A 20,616-nucleotide genomic window follows, 5' to 3' on the forward strand; every position below is an offset into this window, starting at 1 on the left:
AATTGTAACATTATTGTTAAACAATAATAAACATTAAGCAAATGTATTCATTTCTGTACTCATTTCTGCAATATTTATATAATGTAATAAATATGTATATATATATATAAATTTATATTGACATGCGCTCATATAATAAAAAAAAATATAATAAATTATCTCAAATATATACAAAATACAAAGCATTTTAAATAAAAACTATTTAAAATACATATTTATGTATTTTATATGTTCTTTAAAAAGGAATTATAATGCACATGTGTAACAAAATTTTTACAAACATTATGCTTTTTTTAAATATTAATATTTCTTAAAATAAATCATAATATTTGTATAATTTTTCTCTTAGTTTTATCTTTAAATTAAGCATATAAAAATTTAATTGATTTTTCATGAATATTTTTATAAGATATTATATTTTGTATAAACATATCTATATATCAGAATATTTATAAATTACTATTAGAGTATCTGAGGAATTTTTGTAATACTTCAATTATACTTCTAATTTGTAAAAAAAGAAAAAAATATTTAAAATATTATATATTTAAAATATTATTTTACCTTAAGAAAAATTTAATGTTATATTTTTAAAAATGTCATAAAAAATGTGTCATGAAATATTTATTAGACTCATTATATTCAAAGTTTTATTCAGAACATTTTATTCAAAACTTTTTTAAAAATGTTTTATTTTAATGTCATATTTAAGCCTATTCTACAATGTCCTTTTTGTTTCCCGTTTCCTGCTTTGTGCTATTTTTCACATTTAGTCTTTTAGCTTTTCATCCCGTTTTTCGTTTTTTATCAACCGAGATAAAAGTTAACGAACTTCGGAAGACACAAGAAACATGTAACAAGAAATATAATTGTCGATAAAATAAAACGCAAGAAACAGAAAGCACGTTGTAAAATAGGCTTTAGATATTCAAATACTTTTTGAGGCAAAATAATTTATGCCCCCTTTCCATTTGCATGCACATGTGAATTAGTGCATGCACATATATGTATATATACAATATATATAATAATAGAAATAATTTATCAAACGAGTTTTTTCCTTGAATTGGCCAATTATGTTTTGACCATTGTAATCATGATGGAAGAAAATAAAATTCTCTTCTACCATGATTGTAATAATTTATAATAATACATAATAACTTATAAAAATTAATTTATATTAATTTTTACACTTACAGAAAAAAGGATTAGACTTTTTTTCTGATAGTAGAGACTCACATAAACTTGTCAAAATAAAACTATCAATTGAGACTAGACTGCAAATGATTGATGTTTACTGGCAAATCCATTAATCAAGAAGGAACTGCTATTACCATTTTGAATTGTTTCATAATATTTTGGAAGAATTGTCTTCTTCTGTTCTTTCATTCTTTGATCATACTTAGCCTTGTTGTAACACAATACTCCTAGTATGGCCATAGTCATACCAAATATGTTAAGCCATGTAACTGGATTGCCAAGTACAAACAATGTCACTCCTATCACAAATATACGTTTGCTAGCACTCGCTACCGCATATGTCAGAGGCGTCACAATAGATAGCACGGAAAACGCAATAATATTTTGAAACCAATTAAGTATACCATCTAAAAATAATAATCCTAATATATAATAGCTTATCTCTACGGACGGTTTTAACATTGGTTCGTACATCAAACTGTGTAAATCATACACAATCCAAATTGGTGAGAACATAAATAGAGCTAGACGACCAAGTATGTGCAGCAGCCGCAAGTGATGTACGCCTGTGTCATGTAACACCTGTAGATCGAAAGTTACAAGATTAAAAATAGAAGTAAATAGGTGTGATAGGTGCGAAATAATTTTGCTTTTATTGCATTACCTTTTTTGAATAAATATTTTGCAAGGAAAACGCCATGGTGGAAGCTAAGGCGCTTATCAAGCCAGTCATGTTGAAACTGAGCTCTGTTAGTGTCGCTACAGCTACGCCGCAAACTATTGGCACAAGGCTCAAGTATACCTTCCATGTTTGTTGCTCCCGAAGTATTATTCTTGATAAAGCCACCGTAAAAAGAGGCATTGTAGCCTTTACTGGGACAGAGCCAAATTTCAGTTAATATACATGATATACTATAATACATATACATAGACTAAATCTAAATAAGAGTAGAATAAAACAGGAAAAAAAAGGATATAATATGGAGAACACATGGAACCTCATTTGGACTCTATTTAAAATTTTATTGAGTATGGTTTTTAGTGTTTGCTGATAAGAACACTCAATTTAACCAGACTCATTTAAATCCTCTACTCATACAAATCTCATAAGAACACAATTGTCTGTGGTGTATTTATATATGGACTCTTATTGTCATTTCATAGTTTCATGTTGGATTGTAAAGTTTTAAATTTTTCAACTTTGTATTTTTCATTTAAACTAATAAAGATTCTGTGAGCCGAAATACATTATCAAATGTTATATATGTTATTTTATTAAATATTTTAATTAATTAAATATTTCAAAGAGAGAGAGAACGAGAGAGAGAGAGCGCGCGCGCGCGCGCGTGTGTGTGTGGGTTTACTCATTTATTGGCCATTACATTAAGATAAGTATGTTGTTTTGTTGTACAAATAATCAAGTGTTATTATTCTTAATTGTTATAAAATAGGAATGTTAATAAAACAAAAATATAACAGCACTTTTAAAAAAAACATATGATATATATATATTAGGAACATTGTGCTATAATGCCATATAATATCAAAGAGTTATGTTTATATAGAAATTCATGGATGACATATGACATGTATGATTTGATATAATATGCATGCATGTATAAATGAATGCATACAAACATATGTGTAAATACATATAATATACTAGCTACAACTGCTATCCAAGGGGAATACACAAAAGTCAATAAAAAATCAAAATCTATTTTGACTTAAAGTCAATAAACAGTCAAACTTTGTAACAAAAAAAATAATTGTTTGGAAGTCAAAGTACGTCCTTTTGACTTTCTCTTAACTTGGTGTATTCTTTGGATAAAAAGTCAGTAAAAATCAGTGATAAGCTCATAGAATTTCGAGTTTGGGCATACGAGAATTTTTCTTTTTTCCTTTCTTCCCACACAAAGACATTCTGTCTATCCATGTAATAATTGGTTGCCAAAATGTCTTCGTGTGTGTAAGGCAAAGAGAAAAACTTATCTATGTGCTCGGGCTCGAAATCCCATCACTATCAAAAGTATGTATTTTGTATACATACCAGTATGAGCATAAGAGACAGGCACTTTCCAAATGCTGACGTGGCTGAAGACGTTTGCGAGAAACTTGCCTAGGGCCAGAGGTATGATGAGCCGCATGTAGTAGTTCCATGTTATGTTGGACGAATATTTCCTTACACCCCACAAATTGAAAAACAGGCTAGAATATACGGTGATCGAGGTTAACTGCACCATGGTCACCGTAAGTGGATATGGAAATTGTGACAGCAGCATCTTGTCGACGACATTGCTGCTGCTGGATACCGCATACCACAGTAAACATAGAAACAATATCGTTACAACTACACGATTATTTCGTCTATCGTCCATGATGTTCGCGCAGGAGCGCGGTTGAAATTCACACCTAATGCGCCTAATTCTCTAAAATTGGTCTTTTCATATATATATAAATGTATGTGTGATATATACATATAAGCAACGCACACAGTAATCAACGTGGATCAACGTGGACTCATTCTACGATTCTGCATCTGCGACCACTGACAAGATACTGTTACCACAGAGATAATACTATTGAAGAGTAACCATTTCTTACAGGAGTTTGCAACCCTGTTAAAATTTAAAATTATGAATAAGAAACTGATAATATAATATTAATAATTCTTTATTTCCATAGCACATATATATATATGTATTTAAAATTTAGTAATACTTGATTTTTATTTAAAATTGACGTTCCAATGTTATCATCTGAGTTTGATTATTAATATAGATGATAACTGTAATACGCATCTTTATTTATGGAGCATTTATAATAAAAAAATTGTGAAATTAATGATGCATTGATTAAATATATCTAGATATTCTTAACATTTGTTATGCCTGGTTTATGCTTCGGTCTTAATCCTAAAATTCAACCAATAGAGTTCAAATTTCGGTTAGTACTGGCAGTTTTATTGGTTGAATTTTAGAATTTTGGGATTAAGCCTGAAGCATAAACCAGGCATTAATAATTGCAGATTTATATCAATTATCGATAATGTTATCGTTCTTCAATTACCTCCGAATCCTTGACATGTAACATCGATGTTAGGAAACTGAACCAATCACAGTCACTCAATTTTTCAAAGAAATAGCTATGATTGGCCAGTTTCATTATTGGGTGCTCTGATAGTTGTGTCGAAAATATTCTCTTTAGTTATGAAGTTGGTAACACACTGTAACTAATTTATAGCTTTGTTCCGTAAGGGATCAGTTGACATCGTGATATTTATTTGCTTTATCGGTAATCGGCTTGTCCGCGAGGATGTTGACCGATCGTGTCAAAATAGCAAAAGTCCTTTCTGACAATCGTGCGAAACTATAATAAGAATATAATCAGAAAGGATGCAGGACTAGATTATTCTATAATCATCATACGGTTACTTGTGTCAATATATGTTACTCGCAAATTATAAATTATAAATTAATTTAGACAAATATTAAAATTTAAATAAAAGTTTATTTAAGAAAAAAGAAATATTCCTTATTTTGAAACAGATTGGTGAATTTTTGTGCCAGCACAAATAACAAAAGATAAAACAATTAATCGCTTAAAAAAGATATAATTTCAATCTAATTAGTCATGATTTCACGCAAATAGAATAAAATTCTATCAGTAATTAAAAATGTAATACTTTCAAAAATATATTTTTAACAATTAGATTTATCAATATTTAGTTGTATTGATTTCATATCGTCTTGAATAAATAGTTATTACAATATTTTTCTTTTTTTAAAGATATTTTTTGTGAATATAAAAAAATTAGTATGTTTTTAATGTATTCTTTTTTCTAAAAAGGAATTTTTTTAGAAATTATATTACATAGAAAATAATCAATAATAGATTTCATATTTTCCTGTAATAATTTGCAAATATTTTAAAGAATTCTAAATTTTCAAATTTAACTATTTAATAATAAAATTTGATTAAATTTTAAATAATCAATAAAAAAAATTTTAATCATGTTAAGAAATACCCAGTAAACAAGAATGGATAAAATGCAAGGAATTGAAATTTTATCTATATATCCAGATGTATATTTTAAATAATAAAAACTTTTTTGAATTTAATTAAATTAGATTCAATTCGAATCAAATGAAATGGAAAATTGCATTTCCTATTTAGAATTTTGAATTGAGAAGTATTTACAAGGCACAGAAAAACTGTATTCTTAGATTAAAAGATATAAAAGTGCTTTATCCTATTTACATAAATAAATAAGAATGCATTCGGATTAAAAAATTTATTTTAAGGGGTTTGCAAATGTGTATTTCTAAAAATCCAAATTTATTTCAATCTATTTAAATCCATTTTGGTTTACTGGATATATACACATCTGTTAATGATTTTCGTTTTTTATCAGTATGTCGATCTTCACATACATACAATATAAAACTAACAACTTTTTAAATCTTAAAATAATTATAAAAATTACCTTAAAGATTGAATTTCTTAAATTGAAATAAGAAGGTTCATTTACATATGTGAAATTATATAATACTTCATTTAGTCAATGATGATGTCCAGTTGTAATCAAAGCAGGTAAAAATGATCCTATTACTAAGAATAATATTTCTTTAACTTTAAGTCCGGTTGTAGAAAGTATTGTACCCTCGACGCTTGGCACATGAGAATAATTACTGTTTCTCGTCATCAATTCCGGCAAAACATGTACAGTGGCTACATAAAGGAATGTTCCAGCACTAAACAACATAGCCAAACCTGTTGCATTGACACTGCTCAGCGTTTCTTTTCCTTCCTAAAGCAACACAAAAATTATTTATTAAAATTTATGATTACAAAATTTATCTTTATATATAACAAAAAATGATAATAAAAAAATTAACTGAAAAACAAAAACTATATAATTGATATATTAAATTGAAATTCTTAAGATACGTCACGCGTGCTGCATATTATTAATACGACATGAAATTCGAAAGTAAAATAGAAAAAAACATCCTAATACGAAAATGTCGAGAGGCCACAATAGTTTTTAGGTCATATAACTTTTTAAAGATTAAAAATAGTATTTTGCTAATAACATATTGTATTTATGTATTTATTCTCTTACAATATATTTTAGATTATATATCTTGCATTCTGATAATAAGATTAGTACTATATCCTCTGTACTTTTAGTGTAAACACTTGCTCAATAAGTAAGTCTAAAAATGATATCTAATTTGCTAATATTATTTATAACAATTCATTTTTTTCATTACAATTATATGGTTCTTTTAATAATATTGAAAGAATTGTATAATTGCGTTGAAAAAAATTATATGGACAGTTCCAATCCACGAGGTCTAACGCCAAGTGTACGCTATTGGTCGCCTGGCACATGGGGAGCGAAAACTGCCCGGTAGGTGCGCAGCTAGAGTTTGGGCATTTTAAACCATCATACATACAAAAATTTTAGTCGTAATCGTAAGACTTTAAGTAAATCGGCCAATCACATCGGGCGTTTTAAAACGTGAGATTGTAATTTTGATTGTAACTGATCAATTTGCTTGAGACTTCACGATTACGACTAAAATTTTTGTACGGGATAATGGCCTTCACGCAGCGTGCATAATGTGTGGCTAGGCACTCCACGCTTCCTGCGCGCCAACGACCGATGGATATGGGCTGGGTAGATTTTGTTTATTTGGTGATCTTCAAGAATTAATATCTCGGTTAATTATTGAGAAAATTACATAATGATATAGGACTTTTCAACTTATTGTCAGTTTAGTTGTAATTGTAAGTTACGAGTTATTCCTCGCCTATTTTATCAGAAAAAAATTGTCTAACGGCATAGAAAAAATGTGTGTATTCTTTGTATGCATGCGCACGCACATCGAAGAATTTCAACAATTGATATTCTAATAAGAAACAAATAAGAAAAGCGATTAATTTACCTTCTTGTATTTAACATATACCACACCCACCCACGTACCTGGCAAATATTTAAAATCGATTTTCTTCAAAGCTTCATATAAAAACATTGTATTCTACGTTTTTGACTTATTTTTTTACGTGGAATTACCCCCTTCCCAGTTGTACCATCAATTTACAAATACCCTATTTTTATAATTAAAAATTAAAAATATAATAATTAAAAAATATTGCCCTAAAATATTGAAATTTAGTGAAAGTGAAATAAAAAATTTTAGTGCAGTCCAGTTCAGTGACAAGAACACTATAATATGCAGTAAATATGCATAAAATATACAAAACTTTATATTCTTATACAGAGGCAAGATCATTTAGACATACTTATAATATTTATTATATACTTAATAATAAACAACACATTTATCATAACTATACTAAGAGAAGCATAAAAACTATAACATAATAGAAAAATGAATAACACTTCTCAAAATAAACATTTACTATAAAAGAACAATTCTATCATATAATAAAGCTTTAATTCTTATGAAAGCTGCATATATTTTAACTAAATTTAAAGAAGAATAATTCTTTGATTAATCTTGTTCAAAGTATCAATATTATTATCCTGTTATCATAAATAAAATCCTGTAATTTTACAATATGTATTAACAGAATCTTAACTTTATCTAAAAGTTTATTTTAGACTTTGTTCACTAACAAAGAAATAAAGTAAAAAATTAACTAATATTCAAATGCTTGTTCAATGCTTGCTCAAATGCAAAATTTATCATATTAATGTGATCAATATATGATCACAATTCATCACATTTTAAATACTATTTTCAATGTTACTATAAATACATATAGGATTTGAATATCTATTATAAAAACGCTTATATATATATATATATATAATAATATATTTTGCATTACTCACTTTTCCAATCCCGAAATATGTTACAAGTGCAAGACACGGTGCCGCAAGAGAAAAAATTAATAAATGTCTGCTTATTCTCTTTTTATCTACACCTTCATGTAGAAGAAATGATACAAGTCCAAATGCAGCTGGTGCCTAAAAGAAAATTAAAAATTTTTTAATGATAAACAAAATTACATTAATATTATATTAATATTACATTTTCTATTAAGTTCTTATTAACTGTCAATTATTATAAGATTGTGTGATTAAAAATTTTACTTTGTGCAACATTATTGCCAAAAAAACTATCATTTCAACATCTGTTTGAGATGTAGTAGCAGCCGCTCCTAATGCAACTCCATCAACTGCTGCATGCACTACAAGACCTAAAGTTGCTGTAACACTTTTTTGTCTTCCATCACTTTTTCTTGCTGAACATTGATCAATCAAAAGCATAAATATGAAACCAAGCACTAAACTAATTCCAATTAAAGAATGTAAATCACCTGTAAACAGAATTATTTAAAAATATATAAAAATACAATTATATAAACTATTTTAAGGAAACAATAAAAAATATAATAAATTTTATATACCATCTAATTGTTTTTCATTGGTAATTCCACCAGTAAATAAAGCTCTTATACCTTCTGGTATAATTACTGCTAATGCAGTTCCAACAAGAAGACCTGCTCCTAATACCGATACTAATTTTAATTTATCCTACAGAAAATAAATAAATATCATATTAATCATATGGTATGCTTTGATATATATTTAGAATATTGAATATAAAAATTATTCCCTATTTATTATAAAAAATTATCTTACTTCAGACAAACTTATAACTAATGGTAATGATCCAGCCAAACAAGAGCCAACCAGCATAACAAGACTAAGTATCCATAACATTGCTCCTTTTTCCATTATTTTCTCTTAATAACGAAAGGAACTATTAATTCCCAATTACATTATCAATTAACAAAATACATATGTAAAGCAACAAGAATGGTTAACTGCATGTTAAATATAAATTATAAACTTTCTCTTCAACTGATCTATTCCACTTATATATCATATGTATATACGTAACAGTTTTATATATATATAGTAAATAAAAATATACATATAAATCAACATCAATGACTTTTTTGTTGTGACTGCTGTTTCCAAACAGACAATTCAACAATTTTAATGACTGATACACGTGAGCATTATTAAAACCATAATACAATATCAGCAGAAAGAACTAAGAGAGGACATGAAGGTCTTTTTCTTGTAACTACTAAATGTCCCTAGAGTCCCTATAAAAGAGCACGCATCTTGTCAAAATTTTCATTGGCTTTGTAGTAAAATGGCGTAAAAAACTAATCATCATATCGTGAATGCGGTGATTTTAGACTTTAGAAATAATTGTGAGAATAGAATTTTTACACATTATGTAAAGCCTTGTGTCCACGATACTAGAAATCGGTCCGAGATCTCGAATAAAGGAAAAATTGACCAATTACATTGGTCATGTGACCAAATTGTTCAAATGTGATTTATTAATTCTTTCTTCATCCGAGATCTCGAACCGATTTCTAGCATCGTGGACACAAGGCTTAATATTAACAATAGTAGAATTTACGTTAAATTAGTAAATATTGATAAAAAAGAGTAGATCTGGTTTCTTTATAGCTGAACTAGTTTTACGTACACTTTTGGATCTTAAAGTGAAATAGGTATATATTTGATATTTGATGAAAGTGAAAAATTTTAGAGCAGTCTATGGACGCATTCAGCGAATTCTATACAGCTCTTCTCTACAGTTCTTCTATATAGTGCTTTTCCGACACCGTTTCGAACCCATCTTTTTCATGATCGGCTTATTGAGTTTGATCTCCTTCTTTTTACTTCGTGATCGTGTGTAATTCTCTTAGGGTGGCATCACATGGAACAGAAAATTACACAGGAACGAAACAGGTTGATTTATACTGGCCGTAATCTGTTAACTTATGCCGTAATCTGTAAAAATTGACCAGTCACATATAATCGATTATAATTGGTCAATTTTTACAGATTACAGCATAAGTTAACAGATTACGGCTAGTATAATCCAAACCTTAGGGTGCTGTCCCATGATACGGAAATTACACTGGAACGGAACAGTGAGACCAATCAGATCTCTGCAATTATTTTTCTGCTTTCCTTTCTGCGATTGTGATTGGTCTCACTGTTCCGTTCCGGTGTAATTTCCGTATCATGGGACAGCACCCACTCCATAGCTGCGTTCGGCAACGCAAATCTGAGGCGTCAGAGTGCTCTTTTTCTATATTGCACGTGACATATGCTATAATATAAGAGTACTCCGACGCCTCAGATTTGTTATTACCGAACGCAGCTCATGTAGGCGGTGAGCTGCGGCAAATGCATGCGGTGACCAATCAGGATCCAGGCGCATGCCGCATCCGGCAGGAGTCCGGCATGCGTCTGGCTCCTGATTGGCATGCGTTTGCCGCAGCTCACTGCATACATGGAGTCTTAGCTTTAGGAGAGAAGAATTTCAACCTATCAGAAATCATGTATTATGGAATACACACTGTTTATTCCACAGTATGATTTCTGATAGGTTGAAATTCTTAGGGCTGCGCAGAATAAAAGGAACAGGGACCAGAGAACAGAGAATAAGAATTTCAACCTATCAGAAATCTACCATTAGAATATCCCTTATAAGTGGAGACGTTTTATTTATTTTATTATATATTAATAAATAACTGGAGGAGGGGGGGTTAATTTTTTCTTGATATTTTTTAATAAACATTTTATACCTGTAGATATATTCAGTTATTCGTATTTTGACCTTTTTACCAATTACATTTGCATTGCAATTTTTAGTTAGGGAATCGATACTATTAAAATATTCTCGTTCAAATATTAAATATTTCTTTCTTGTTTCCCTGTTATCTTACAGATCCAATAAAAATATATTTTAAAATAGTTAATCAATATTTATAACTTATTGTAGTACAAAAATGAAAACATATGAATAAGCATAAATGAAAGCATATAAAAATAAAACATATTTTACTATATTGTCATATAATACAGTAGCATATGAAGCTAATTTATTTTTATATGTATTGCACAAAAAACTTACATAATTTTTCAGTTTTTAAGATTAAAGCCATAAAACTGAATTACAGATTTGTATGGTAATAAAATTACAAATTTTTGATATTTTGGGAGATATCTTTAATTATACGATCATAAAACAATATTTGAAGAATCAATGAAAATTCTGTTACTATGAAAATTCTCATTTTGTGTCAAATCATTGGCTGTACATAATATGTATAACTCGTTTTATTGTAGGAAATTATACTAGCCATTGTTTACATCATGTTGAACTTGGTCCAATTGTACTTCTTCCTTTTTCTCTGTAGTTTGATCAAAATTTTCATTTATTACAGACTCTAATGAAATATCAGCATTATCATTACTATCATTGATTGCAGCCTCAATATTATGTTCTGGATTAGGATCTCGATTTTCTTCACCCTCTTCTAATAAACGTGGTGCTTCTACAGTATGTAAAGATGAAGATGCTTCAAAGTTTTGTGAATGTTTGCCTAATCCTACCTGAGCTTCTATTAGATTTAATTCTTCAATCAATGCTTTTTCTCTTTTATCAATTTCCTCTGAAATAATACAAAGAATATACATTTGCATAAATATACACAAATAAATTTATATACGATAACAGGATTGTTCTTTGTTGTATTGCATTAAAATTTTTTATCTAGCCTTTATCAAACTTCAAACATTTCTTTCATTTTAGATGCAATGTACAAATTTACTAATTTAGTTATATAAAGAACAGATCTAATATTTATGAGATTACTAACCATGAAGTTCTTTCATGGACTGCGCTAATAATATGTCTGTTTGTGGATTTTTACGTTTTGGTACATAATAAATAGAAGGTTGTGCGTGTGTTTTAATAAATAGAGCAAGAGGTAACTGTGCATTGCGCCAATCTTGAAATTGTCGACTACGTGCAAGCTTTGCTTCCAATGCTCGTACTTCAGCCAATTTTCGTTTTCGTGACAAAAACAATTGTTGTTTTTCTCTTCGCAATTCTTCTTTTTCTCGTCTTCTAGCTTCTTCTACTCTAGCTTCCACTTCTGCTTTTTTATCTTCCTGCAAATAAAATATTATATTTCATAATAAACTACTGACTCTAACAATAAATCATTAAATGTATCTTACCTTTGCTTTGAGTTTAGTTTCCTCTTGTCTAAATTTTTGTAAAGTACCTAAAAGTGCACCAAACATTCGTTTATTTCTTTGTCGACTACGCTCATCTGTTCTTTCTCGTCTGATAACTTCTTGACGTGAAGGAATTTCTCGAGGAGTAGCTATTACTCTGGATGATACAGCAGGCTTAATAAACATCAAAATATATATTAGTTTATATTAAATTATTACAAAATTCACATTGAATTATATACAAATATTAAAATAAAACATCAAACAACAATCAAACCTTCCTGAATTTCTTTATATGTTCGTATCGCGCCAATTTTAAGTCCTAATTTAATTATACCGCGAGATCATTGATAACTCACGATATTTTTGTTTGAATTAATTATATATTCAAGGCCTCAATAGTCTAATTGGCTAGGCAATTTGCGCGTAAAGCAAGGTATCCTGGTTCGATTCCTGGTCGAAATAATATTTTTCGCAATAAGAATAATTTTCCAGATTTAGTATTTTTAGATTATTAGAGTTGCATTTCAAGACCGACGATTCTCCGGCGCGCAATTTGGGGAGACTATATATATTAGTTAATTATTTTAACGTATATTAGTTAATTATTTTAACGAATTTATGACTCGCAGCCAAAATTATATTATCAGGAATAAAAAACAAATTATCAACGATGTAACAGTCTTGAATAAATTTTCAATTGGTAGCACTCACAGATTAAGAGTGAAGATAGCCAAAAATTTTAAGGAAAAATGAGTAATATTCCTAAAATTTGAGGCTAAATGGTAGATTAATCCGAAAAATTTAGAATTATTTTAGAAAAACATAGATAAAAATTTAGATATAATACAAACTATGGAGGGTGAAGAAATAAGCGTAGAGAGAGAGGATAAACACAGACATTGTTAAAGATTAAAAAGGAATAAAAAGGCTATAAGGAAGTACTGCATTGATAAATTCGAGAACGAGGAGAAGCTTAGTAACACCAGAAGCCCCCTTAAGGAAAGAAGAAAATTAAAAGACAAATGTGATGAATTTCACGGGATTAAAATAGCTAAGCAAAGATGTTTCTAAGAAAGTTAAAATGGACGTTTAAGACTACAATTTTGGAACCACAGTGATAGAAAATAACAGGGACTTTAAAAATATTCAGGCAGATGATGTCACGAGGCAATGTCACTTCTGCAAATTAGAAAATACATAAGGCCAAATGATAACAAACAGGAACGAAATTCTGATAACAGTGGAAGCCTTTTACGAAAAACTGTATAAGAAGTGCCAAGGGGATACGAATACTTTTAATATCTAGAGTCTTAAATCAGGGCAAACCCTTGAAAGTAACTATGGGATTATTTTCAAGAAAGATATCCCTGAAATTATCCTATTTGAAATAAGAAAGTCACTCGCAAAAATAAAAAACAACAAATCTCCTGGAGAAGACGGAATAGTAGTCGACAGAATTAAATTGGAATGAGAAAAACTATCAAACATACTGAAGTCTCTTCAACGAATACATTTCAAAAGGTACAACATCAAAAAAAATGGAACACACACAAAACGCAACTATATTATACATAATAAAAAAAGAGACATTACAAAGCTTGGAAATTTGTGTTCTATTAGCCTATTATCGCATATATACAAACTTTGTTTGTATATTATTACATCTCATGCGTAAATAAATTACCTTAGTAATATTATCATCTTCATCAGCACTATCATCTGCAGTAGATGGAACACGTGCACTTAATCGACTAAAAACTGTTTTTGGTTCCGCATTGGATCCTTGCCAACGTCGTTTGCTTCCTGCTAATTCATTATTCATAAACTCTGTTATAACTCTTCGACGATCTTCTTGCAATGGTCGTTTTTGAGATATTCTAGAAAAGAATAAATCAAACCAAAGATTTATTTTGTTTTCTGTTTCTGATTGCACTAATTCAAGAAATGAATACTGAAGCGTTTATTAAAATGACGTTATCAGTATCATAGACGAGATACTGTTAGTCTATGTTCAAGAATACACATCGAGTGCAGTGTCTCCAGGTATCAATTTATCTTTATTTAACATTCAGTGAAGGTAAATCTTCGGATGAGCTACATTCTTGTGACAATACAAAATGGTGTGTTTGTTTTGGTTGCCATATTGAGAAAAACATGCTAAAAGATAAGTTTTCTGCGATTATCTTTAAAATTGTTTGTGTTACAAAAAGTTTTAAACAAGAAATGTATCATCATCATATATTCTACAAGAAAGGTTCTTTATGTATAATGAAAGTATACCTAATACTTTAGTTGATATATTTAAAAAACTGATAAAAGAGCCAGCCAAAGTTTAAATCACGCACCGTATTAAATAAATGAGTCTATAATATACAAATAGCGTTTTGCATTAACAGAATTAATGCATACTCACATATAAACCTATGGAGGTGTCACTCACCGATTGTAATGAAACTTTGCAAATTTGTAGAACTATGAAAAAAATATTTGATACATATTTTTTTTTATTGACAAATTTGCAGTTTCATTAAAATCGGTGAATGACACCTCCGTAGGTTTACTTGTGAGTGCGCATCAGTTCTGTTTATTTGTCAGTGCACATTAAAGTTATTGTATTATCTTTTTTTATTTTCTCCACATTGGAGTAAGCACTAATAGTGTAGAAATTAGTGAAGATTTTTCCTATATAATTTGATATTGCTTGAAAATTTTTGTGGTGTTAAACTAGGTAGTGAAGAAGAGAAAAGTTAATGCCTAGCTGTCCGGATTGATTGTGATATAGAATCTCACTCCGTCAAAGTCACCAAAATTTGTACAAATAATGTAAGAATCTATATGTAATCTAAAAATAGATAAGTGATATTAAACCTACATACAAAAATATTTCCTACTGTCATTATCTTCAGCTAAGAATAGTAAAATTACATTAATATGTCTATCTTCATCATATGAATCTTAACATTTCCATGCAAACAATAGGTTTGTTTTTTATTGTTGAACATTTTGAATCTAAACTAGTAAAAAAATTGAAAACTGAAGCGTTCTTTATTATAGAACTGATGTCAAACTGATGTGATCTTTATTGCAGCAGCAAAACTCAATACAAAAATTCATTATTATTCTATTTATTTAGATCTAGAGTCAATGGAAACAGTACAAAATAATCAGAAATTACTGTATTCAGTAAAACACCATTTTTACTTATATATATATATATATATATATATATATATTAATAATATTACATTTAAATGTAATAATATATATCATTTATATTTTTTACCATCATCATCTTTGATGGCTGTGTTCACTGCGTGTTCAAAATACCGAGACACTACCGTGTCTCCAGATATAGTATATGTAACAAACTGTAGAGCTGTCAGTGAATTTTGGAATGTAGTCTAAGATTGTTTCTAATAGTAGAATGACAATTACATCTTCTTCATCAGAATCTAATGGATAATTCTAATAACATAATTTACTATGTCCATCATGATTATACTATACTTTTTTATTGCCTATTTACACTATATCATTGCTCAATTCTAGTTTAGTTATAGTGCACTTTTAAAGAGTTGCAATAAAAAAACCTAATATAGACCATTTTATTTTGCACTAGAACGTTTTTTATTTCTTATACGTTTATACTTGTCAATTCTAATTTATTCTAGTTCAGTTCAGTTCTAGAATAATTTTTATGCAGGAACAAACCTTAAATTACATGAAACTATAACTGATAAGAATGTATAACTATATTATTTAATATGTACAATATATACAATAAAAATAATATAAATGTGAGATAAATAATACAAATGCAATACAAATAATACAGAAATAACGCGGTTAAATAAAAATATAAGGGCCAATTGTTCCACCTTCCGGTAAATTTTACCTATTAGGTAAATGTGGTGATGCATGTGATTGGGTAATCTTGCTATTTACCTAACAGATAAAATTTACCGGCCCTAACAATCGGCCCTAAGAGAGTTTATGACAGTGAGTTATGTATATATTACAATATATAAATTGTTAAAATATTTCAAGAATTTTATTGCAAAATGCTTTAAAAAAATGTTTAATAATTTCATACGAATAAACCTAGAAAATAAAAATTAAAGATTTTTTCATTAAGTATAACCTAGACTGCAGTGGACCACTTTCGCCATCAGGAAGATCACGGCCCAAAATTTTACGAATGCTGCGGTCGAGACCACGTAGTCCATCGCGGGCAACTTCTAACTGTGCTTCTAATCTGTCGGCTTTCCATAACTCTTGACAATCTAATTTCCCCATTAGAAACTTTTGCACTTAATAATGTAGAAAATTAATTCCTTTAATAAAAATTGAAATAATATCGACACCAAAGTTGATCCGCGAAATCGGAGATAAGAAATTTTCGATCACACAAATCGTCAACTTGGACATAGATTTAATAAGAATAGATGAGCATTATTATTATACAGAAGTAAAGGTACCTTTACATTAAAACGTCAGCTCAAAAATTGGATCTAACCAATAGGGTGCAGTCCCATGGAGCGTATCGCGGATTAGCGGATCGCCAATTGTTGGATTCACACTGCAACCAATCAGAAAAATCGTATCATCGATACAAAATTTTGTTTCCTGATTGGTTACAGAGTCGTCGTACAACGAAAATCGGATGCAGTGTGAATCCAGCAAATCACAGAATCGTTCTGTTAAGCCCATTCTACATTGGTCGTATCGTAGACGTCGCAGGTCACAAATTTGTTGCAACAGCCAATCCGATGTGTCAATTATGGGCCTTCTACAATAAGCCGTAAGTCACAAATCATAAGTCATAAGCTAGAAATGGACCAATCACAGTCGTCAATTTTTAGTTTCTTACTTCCGATTTATGATTTATGGCTTATTGTAGAAGGCCCATAAACCAGGCATTAAAATAAGAACTGACTATGAATACCGGCCTATGGGACTGCACCCTAATTTCCGCTCAATGTGACTCCAGCCTTAAGTAGGTCGATCACGTTAAACGGAGTTGGTAAGATTCGCTCTAGATGGCAGTATCAAGAGGCGATCATAATTCCTCTATCGACGTAACTTCGTACTAACTAGTATTGCAACTGGCAACGAGTCAAGATCGAGTGAGAGAAGTGATCAAAAAATGGCATCCGCGCCGATGTCGCACAATGAGGTTTCCCAGGAATTTTCTGTCAACAAACTTATCCGTGTTGGTTATTACGAGCTGGAAAAAACTATCGGTAAAGGAAATTTTGCGGTAGTTAAAATGGCCACCCACGTCGTAACGAAATCTAAGGTAAAAGACATCGTTGAAATGTTTCGATGGTTACAAACATGAAATCCGTCATTTTGTCGTTAATATCTCCTGAATTCTGAGTATCTTTGTGAATACTTCTTTAGTTTTTAGTATTTAATTATCAAGTTTAATGATTTTAATGTAATTATTTTTTCTAGCTATATTAAAGTTATTATAATTAGTATCTAAAAAATACGTTTGTAATTGTTAAGAAAGATCACTGATGCCTTATTTCAAGTGTATAATTCATGTAAATTTTATAATCTTTTCATTTATATTTGCACATTTAGCATTCTGAGCAGATATACGATAATATATTATTAGCAGGGACATATATATTAATTTTTTTTAAGATTGATCTACAACTTAATAATTTTCAATTTATTTCTAAATATATATCTTTTTTGATAAAAATGTTATTAACGAGAGAAAAAAAGAAAAATTTGGTAAAAACTGAGTACTCTTAAGAGCATACGCACACATATACATAACAGATACACGACGCACACATGAGGAGAGGTTATATGTTGTGTGTTTTGAATTAATTGGATTGAAAAGTATTAGATAATTTTACTCAATGTTATACACTTTATTTTTACAACTTGACAACACATTTGATTTTATAGTGCTAGAGTATTATTGTATGAATATTATATTTATTAAATTAAGACTATTAATATTTCATGTATGCATATAGGATGAATATCGAGGCCAGTATTCACAGTTCATTTTTATATTTAAGATTGCCTTAAATATTATTTCTTACAATGTTATGAATCAATCAAAGAATTGTATTAGTATCTTAAGATATTACGTAAGAGACAATCTTAAAATAAGAATAGACAATGAGTACTAGCTTAAGTTTCTAAATGATTTTAAGAAACGATTCCTCATACTAATTCAAGATAAAAACTTTATATGATCATATGTCTGAAACAGCTTATTTCAAAGATATAGGATGTGAAATTTGAATGAAAAGTTTTTTTTCTTTAATTTCAAAAACTACTAAGGTTATTTTAATGAAATTTCAAGCATGTAGTTAGATCAAGAAGAGTTATCTTTTAAAATTTCTAGACTACTTAGTGCCTATCCTGTATATAGGTTCTCGTATTTTAAATAACCTCCAATATTTTTTAAATGATACATTTTGGAGAAAAATATTATAAATAAAAATGAAATGATTTTGGGGTGCACATATTTTTTTCTAGATGCTCAGGAAGATATAAAGGTCACTTTTACTTTTTTTTAAAGTGGAATTATGTTGTTATATAATATAATTCTTCTAATTATGTTGCACATAGTATTAAGGTAGACATGTAAAAACAACTAATAGTCTACAAGATATTTTATACTTTATTTTGATACATATTAATATGAAGTATTAAATATTATCTAAACACTTAATTTTTTTATAATTGCAGCTTAATAACTTTTATAAACAGAATAATGACATGAATCAGTTGATATAGAGAAAACACAGTTGCTTATTTAAAAATTTATCTATTTTGTTTACATATTTTTTTTAACTGTATTTTTTTTTTGCATTAATTCATCTCATTACTATGTTCATAAAAATATTAAAGTACATTTATCAAAAATTTAATAATTTATGAAATATTTAATATTTTATATCAATATGTGCTAGAATAAAGTATACAATATTTCATAAACTGTTGGATTTTTAATACCTTAATATATATATATAGAATAATTATAAAAATCCTGTATATAGTCCATTAATCCTATATAATCCTATATATTAAGTAAAAAGTGGTTCTATTTAAAAAAGTGGAGGAGGATACATCTTTTCGGTCCCATCCTGAAGAAAAATAACGTAACTACAATACGTTTTCCTCGAAACTGTTCCACTTATATCTGAAACATTTTTCTCTAAATTGCATTATTCAAGGGATTTTTATTTTTAAATGGAACATCCTGTATTTACCCAATTGGAGAAACAATGTAATTTGCTTGCATCTTTTAATAGAATTTAGATTTCTTTTAAAATAAATCGATTTTTTTTACTAATTGTATAAAAGAAAATTAAAGAAGATCCATGAAGAAATTCAAGTTTGTGTTATCATCAAAGAAGTTTGAAAATTGCTAAAATCAATTTTTTAAAATCATGATTTGACATTTTTTATTTAATTTAGTAATTCTATTTAATCTTCTATTTAAGATCTAAATCCTTTTAAATGTCTTGTATGCAATTACGAAAAAAAGACGATATAATTAATGTTTACCATACTTATAAATTGTTAAATTGCGATATAAAGATCACATCTAGGACACATGTTATTCATATTTAATACGTTTATTTTATCAATGAAACATTGTTTATATGCTATCTATTAAGAGTAATAAAGAAAAAGAACTCCTGAGGCTTAAAATGGCAAAAAAAAATAGTAAGCTTTAACATGTTTGGGAAAGTTACTTTGTAAAAAGTTACAATTTTTTCGTTTCAAAAAATAACAAATTTCTATCACAAGTTACCGACTCTAAAAAGTAATAAATTACAGTTACAGTTGCTCAAAAATAGTTTTTCAGTTTTTGTTACCTTTCTATTATTATTACAGAACAAAGTAGGTAATATTTTATAGTTAGAATTAATAAAAAAAAGATTGATTTATGTTTTTACATATTATACAATTTAAAAAAATGTTAAGCCAGAAACACATAGAAAAATATAAGGCAGTAAGATATAAGCAACAAGAGAATCGGCCAATTACAGTAGAAAGTATGAGACAGTAACTTTGCGTTTTGTATTGTGATTGACTACTTTGCGTGTTGCTTACAATACATAGTTCGCTTTTATGGACCGTTTACAATGGGAGTAATATTATGTAATAAGTAGTAAACTGTAAGAAATTGATCAAAAAAGAAATAAAGTTAAGTTAAAGTAAAAAATAGTTATTTAACTGTTACTTAAGCCGACGTCATATGCTTGTTTTCCTGTTGGATTGTGCACGCACTCGTAAACAGTATACATATAATTAAACGTAATATATATATA

The 20,616-nt window shown here is 28.7% G+C and overlaps 4 protein-coding genes across 6 annotated transcripts in view; 1 reads left to right on the forward strand and 3 right to left on the reverse strand.

Moving 5' to 3' along the window:
* Positions 1 to 1,272: 1,272 nt before the first annotated feature.
* Positions 1,273 to 3,579, reverse strand: LOC108781124 (solute carrier family 35 member E1 homolog). The gene is made up of 3 exons (XM_018549017.1): positions 3,251 to 3,579; positions 1,865 to 2,073; positions 1,273 to 1,782 (listed from the first exon to the last, which is right to left on the reverse strand). The coding sequence occupies exons 1-3, from the start codon at positions 3,576 to 3,578 to the stop codon at positions 1,273 to 1,275; spliced, it is 1,047 nt and encodes a 348-aa protein (XP_018404519.1). The 5' UTR covers position 3,579.
* Positions 3,580 to 5,757: 2,178 nt separating this feature from the next.
* Positions 5,758 to 8,977, reverse strand: Zip102B (Zinc/iron regulated transporter-related protein 102B). The gene is made up of 5 exons (XM_018549015.1): positions 8,882 to 8,977; positions 8,647 to 8,773; positions 8,330 to 8,556; positions 8,069 to 8,203; positions 5,758 to 6,010 (listed from the first exon to the last, which is right to left on the reverse strand). The coding sequence occupies exons 1-5, from the start codon at positions 8,975 to 8,977 to the stop codon at positions 5,762 to 5,764; spliced, it is 834 nt and encodes a 277-aa protein (XP_018404517.1). The 3' UTR covers positions 5,758 to 5,761.
* Positions 8,978 to 11,353: 2,376 nt separating this feature from the next.
* Positions 11,354 to 16,722, reverse strand: Pnn (desmosome associated protein-like protein pinnin). The gene is made up of 5 exons (XM_018548985.1): positions 16,446 to 16,722; positions 13,989 to 14,181; positions 12,302 to 12,475; positions 11,938 to 12,232; positions 11,354 to 11,730 (listed from the first exon to the last, which is right to left on the reverse strand). The coding sequence occupies exons 1-5, from the start codon at positions 16,598 to 16,600 to the stop codon at positions 11,414 to 11,416; spliced, it is 1,134 nt and encodes a 377-aa protein (XP_018404487.1). The 5' UTR covers positions 16,601 to 16,722; the 3' UTR covers positions 11,354 to 11,413.
* A 728-nt stretch (positions 16,723 to 17,450) lies between these two features.
* The window catches only part of LOC108781083 (serine/threonine-protein kinase SIK3), a 35,779-nt gene continuing 32,613 nt past the window's right edge, over positions 17,451 to 20,616 (forward strand). For all 3 annotated transcript variants that reach the window (XR_001940926.1, XM_018548959.1, XM_018548960.1), the window contains exon 1: positions 17,451 to 17,603. Coding sequence is in view for 2 of the 3 variants with exons in the window: in XM_018548959.1 (XP_018404461.1) it covers positions 17,451 to 17,603 (153 nt within the window). In the remaining variant the exon portion in view is untranslated. The remainder of the gene's footprint in view (positions 17,604 to 20,616) is intronic.

The sequence above is a fragment of the Cyphomyrmex costatus genome, unplaced genomic scaffold (assembly GCF_001594065.2).
Source record: "Cyphomyrmex costatus isolate MS0001 unplaced genomic scaffold, Ccosl1.0 scaffold76, whole genome shotgun sequence".
Classification (NCBI taxonomy): domain Eukaryota; kingdom Metazoa; phylum Arthropoda; class Insecta; order Hymenoptera; family Formicidae; genus Cyphomyrmex; species Cyphomyrmex costatus.

What these genes read in the sequence shown, in the direction of transcription:
- LOC108781124 (XM_018549017.1), bottom strand. Translation starts at nt 3,578, where the DNA reads ATGGACGATAGACGAAATAATCGTGTAGTTGTAACGATATTGTTTCTA. An exon ending in TGTCTCTTATGCTCATACTG is followed by an intron (nt 2,074 to 3,250) that starts GTATGTATACAA and finishes GCTCTGTCCCAG; the next exon opens with TAAAGGCTACAATGCCTCTT. An exon ending in AAAATATTTATTCAAAAAAG is followed by an intron (nt 1,783 to 1,864) that starts GTAATGCAATAA and finishes TTCGATCTACAG; the next exon opens with GTGTTACATGACACAGGCGT.
- Zip102B (XM_018549015.1), bottom strand. Translation starts at nt 8,977, where the DNA reads ATGGAAAAAGGAGCAATGTTATGGATACTTAGTCTTGTTATGCTGGTT. An exon ending in CAATGAAAAACAATTAGATG is followed by an intron (nt 8,557 to 8,646) that starts GTATATAAAATT and finishes TTCTGTTTACAG; the next exon opens with GTGATTTACATTCTTTAATT. An exon ending in CATATTTCGGGATTGGAAAA is followed by an intron (nt 6,011 to 8,068) that starts GTGAGTAATGCA and finishes GTGTTGCTTTAG; the next exon opens with GAAGGAAAAGAAACGCTGAG.
- Pnn (XM_018548985.1), bottom strand. Translation starts at nt 16,600, where the DNA reads ATGGGGAAATTAGATTGTCAAGAGTTATGGAAAGCCGACAGATTAGAA. An exon ending in AGTGGTCCACTGCAGTCTAG is followed by an intron (nt 14,182 to 16,445) that starts GTTATACTTAAT and finishes ATTCTTTTCTAG; the next exon opens with AATATCTCAAAAACGACCAT. An exon ending in AAACTAAACTCAAAGCAAAG is followed by an intron (nt 12,233 to 12,301) that starts GTAAGATACATT and finishes TTTTATTTGCAG; the next exon opens with GAAGATAAAAAAGCAGAAGT.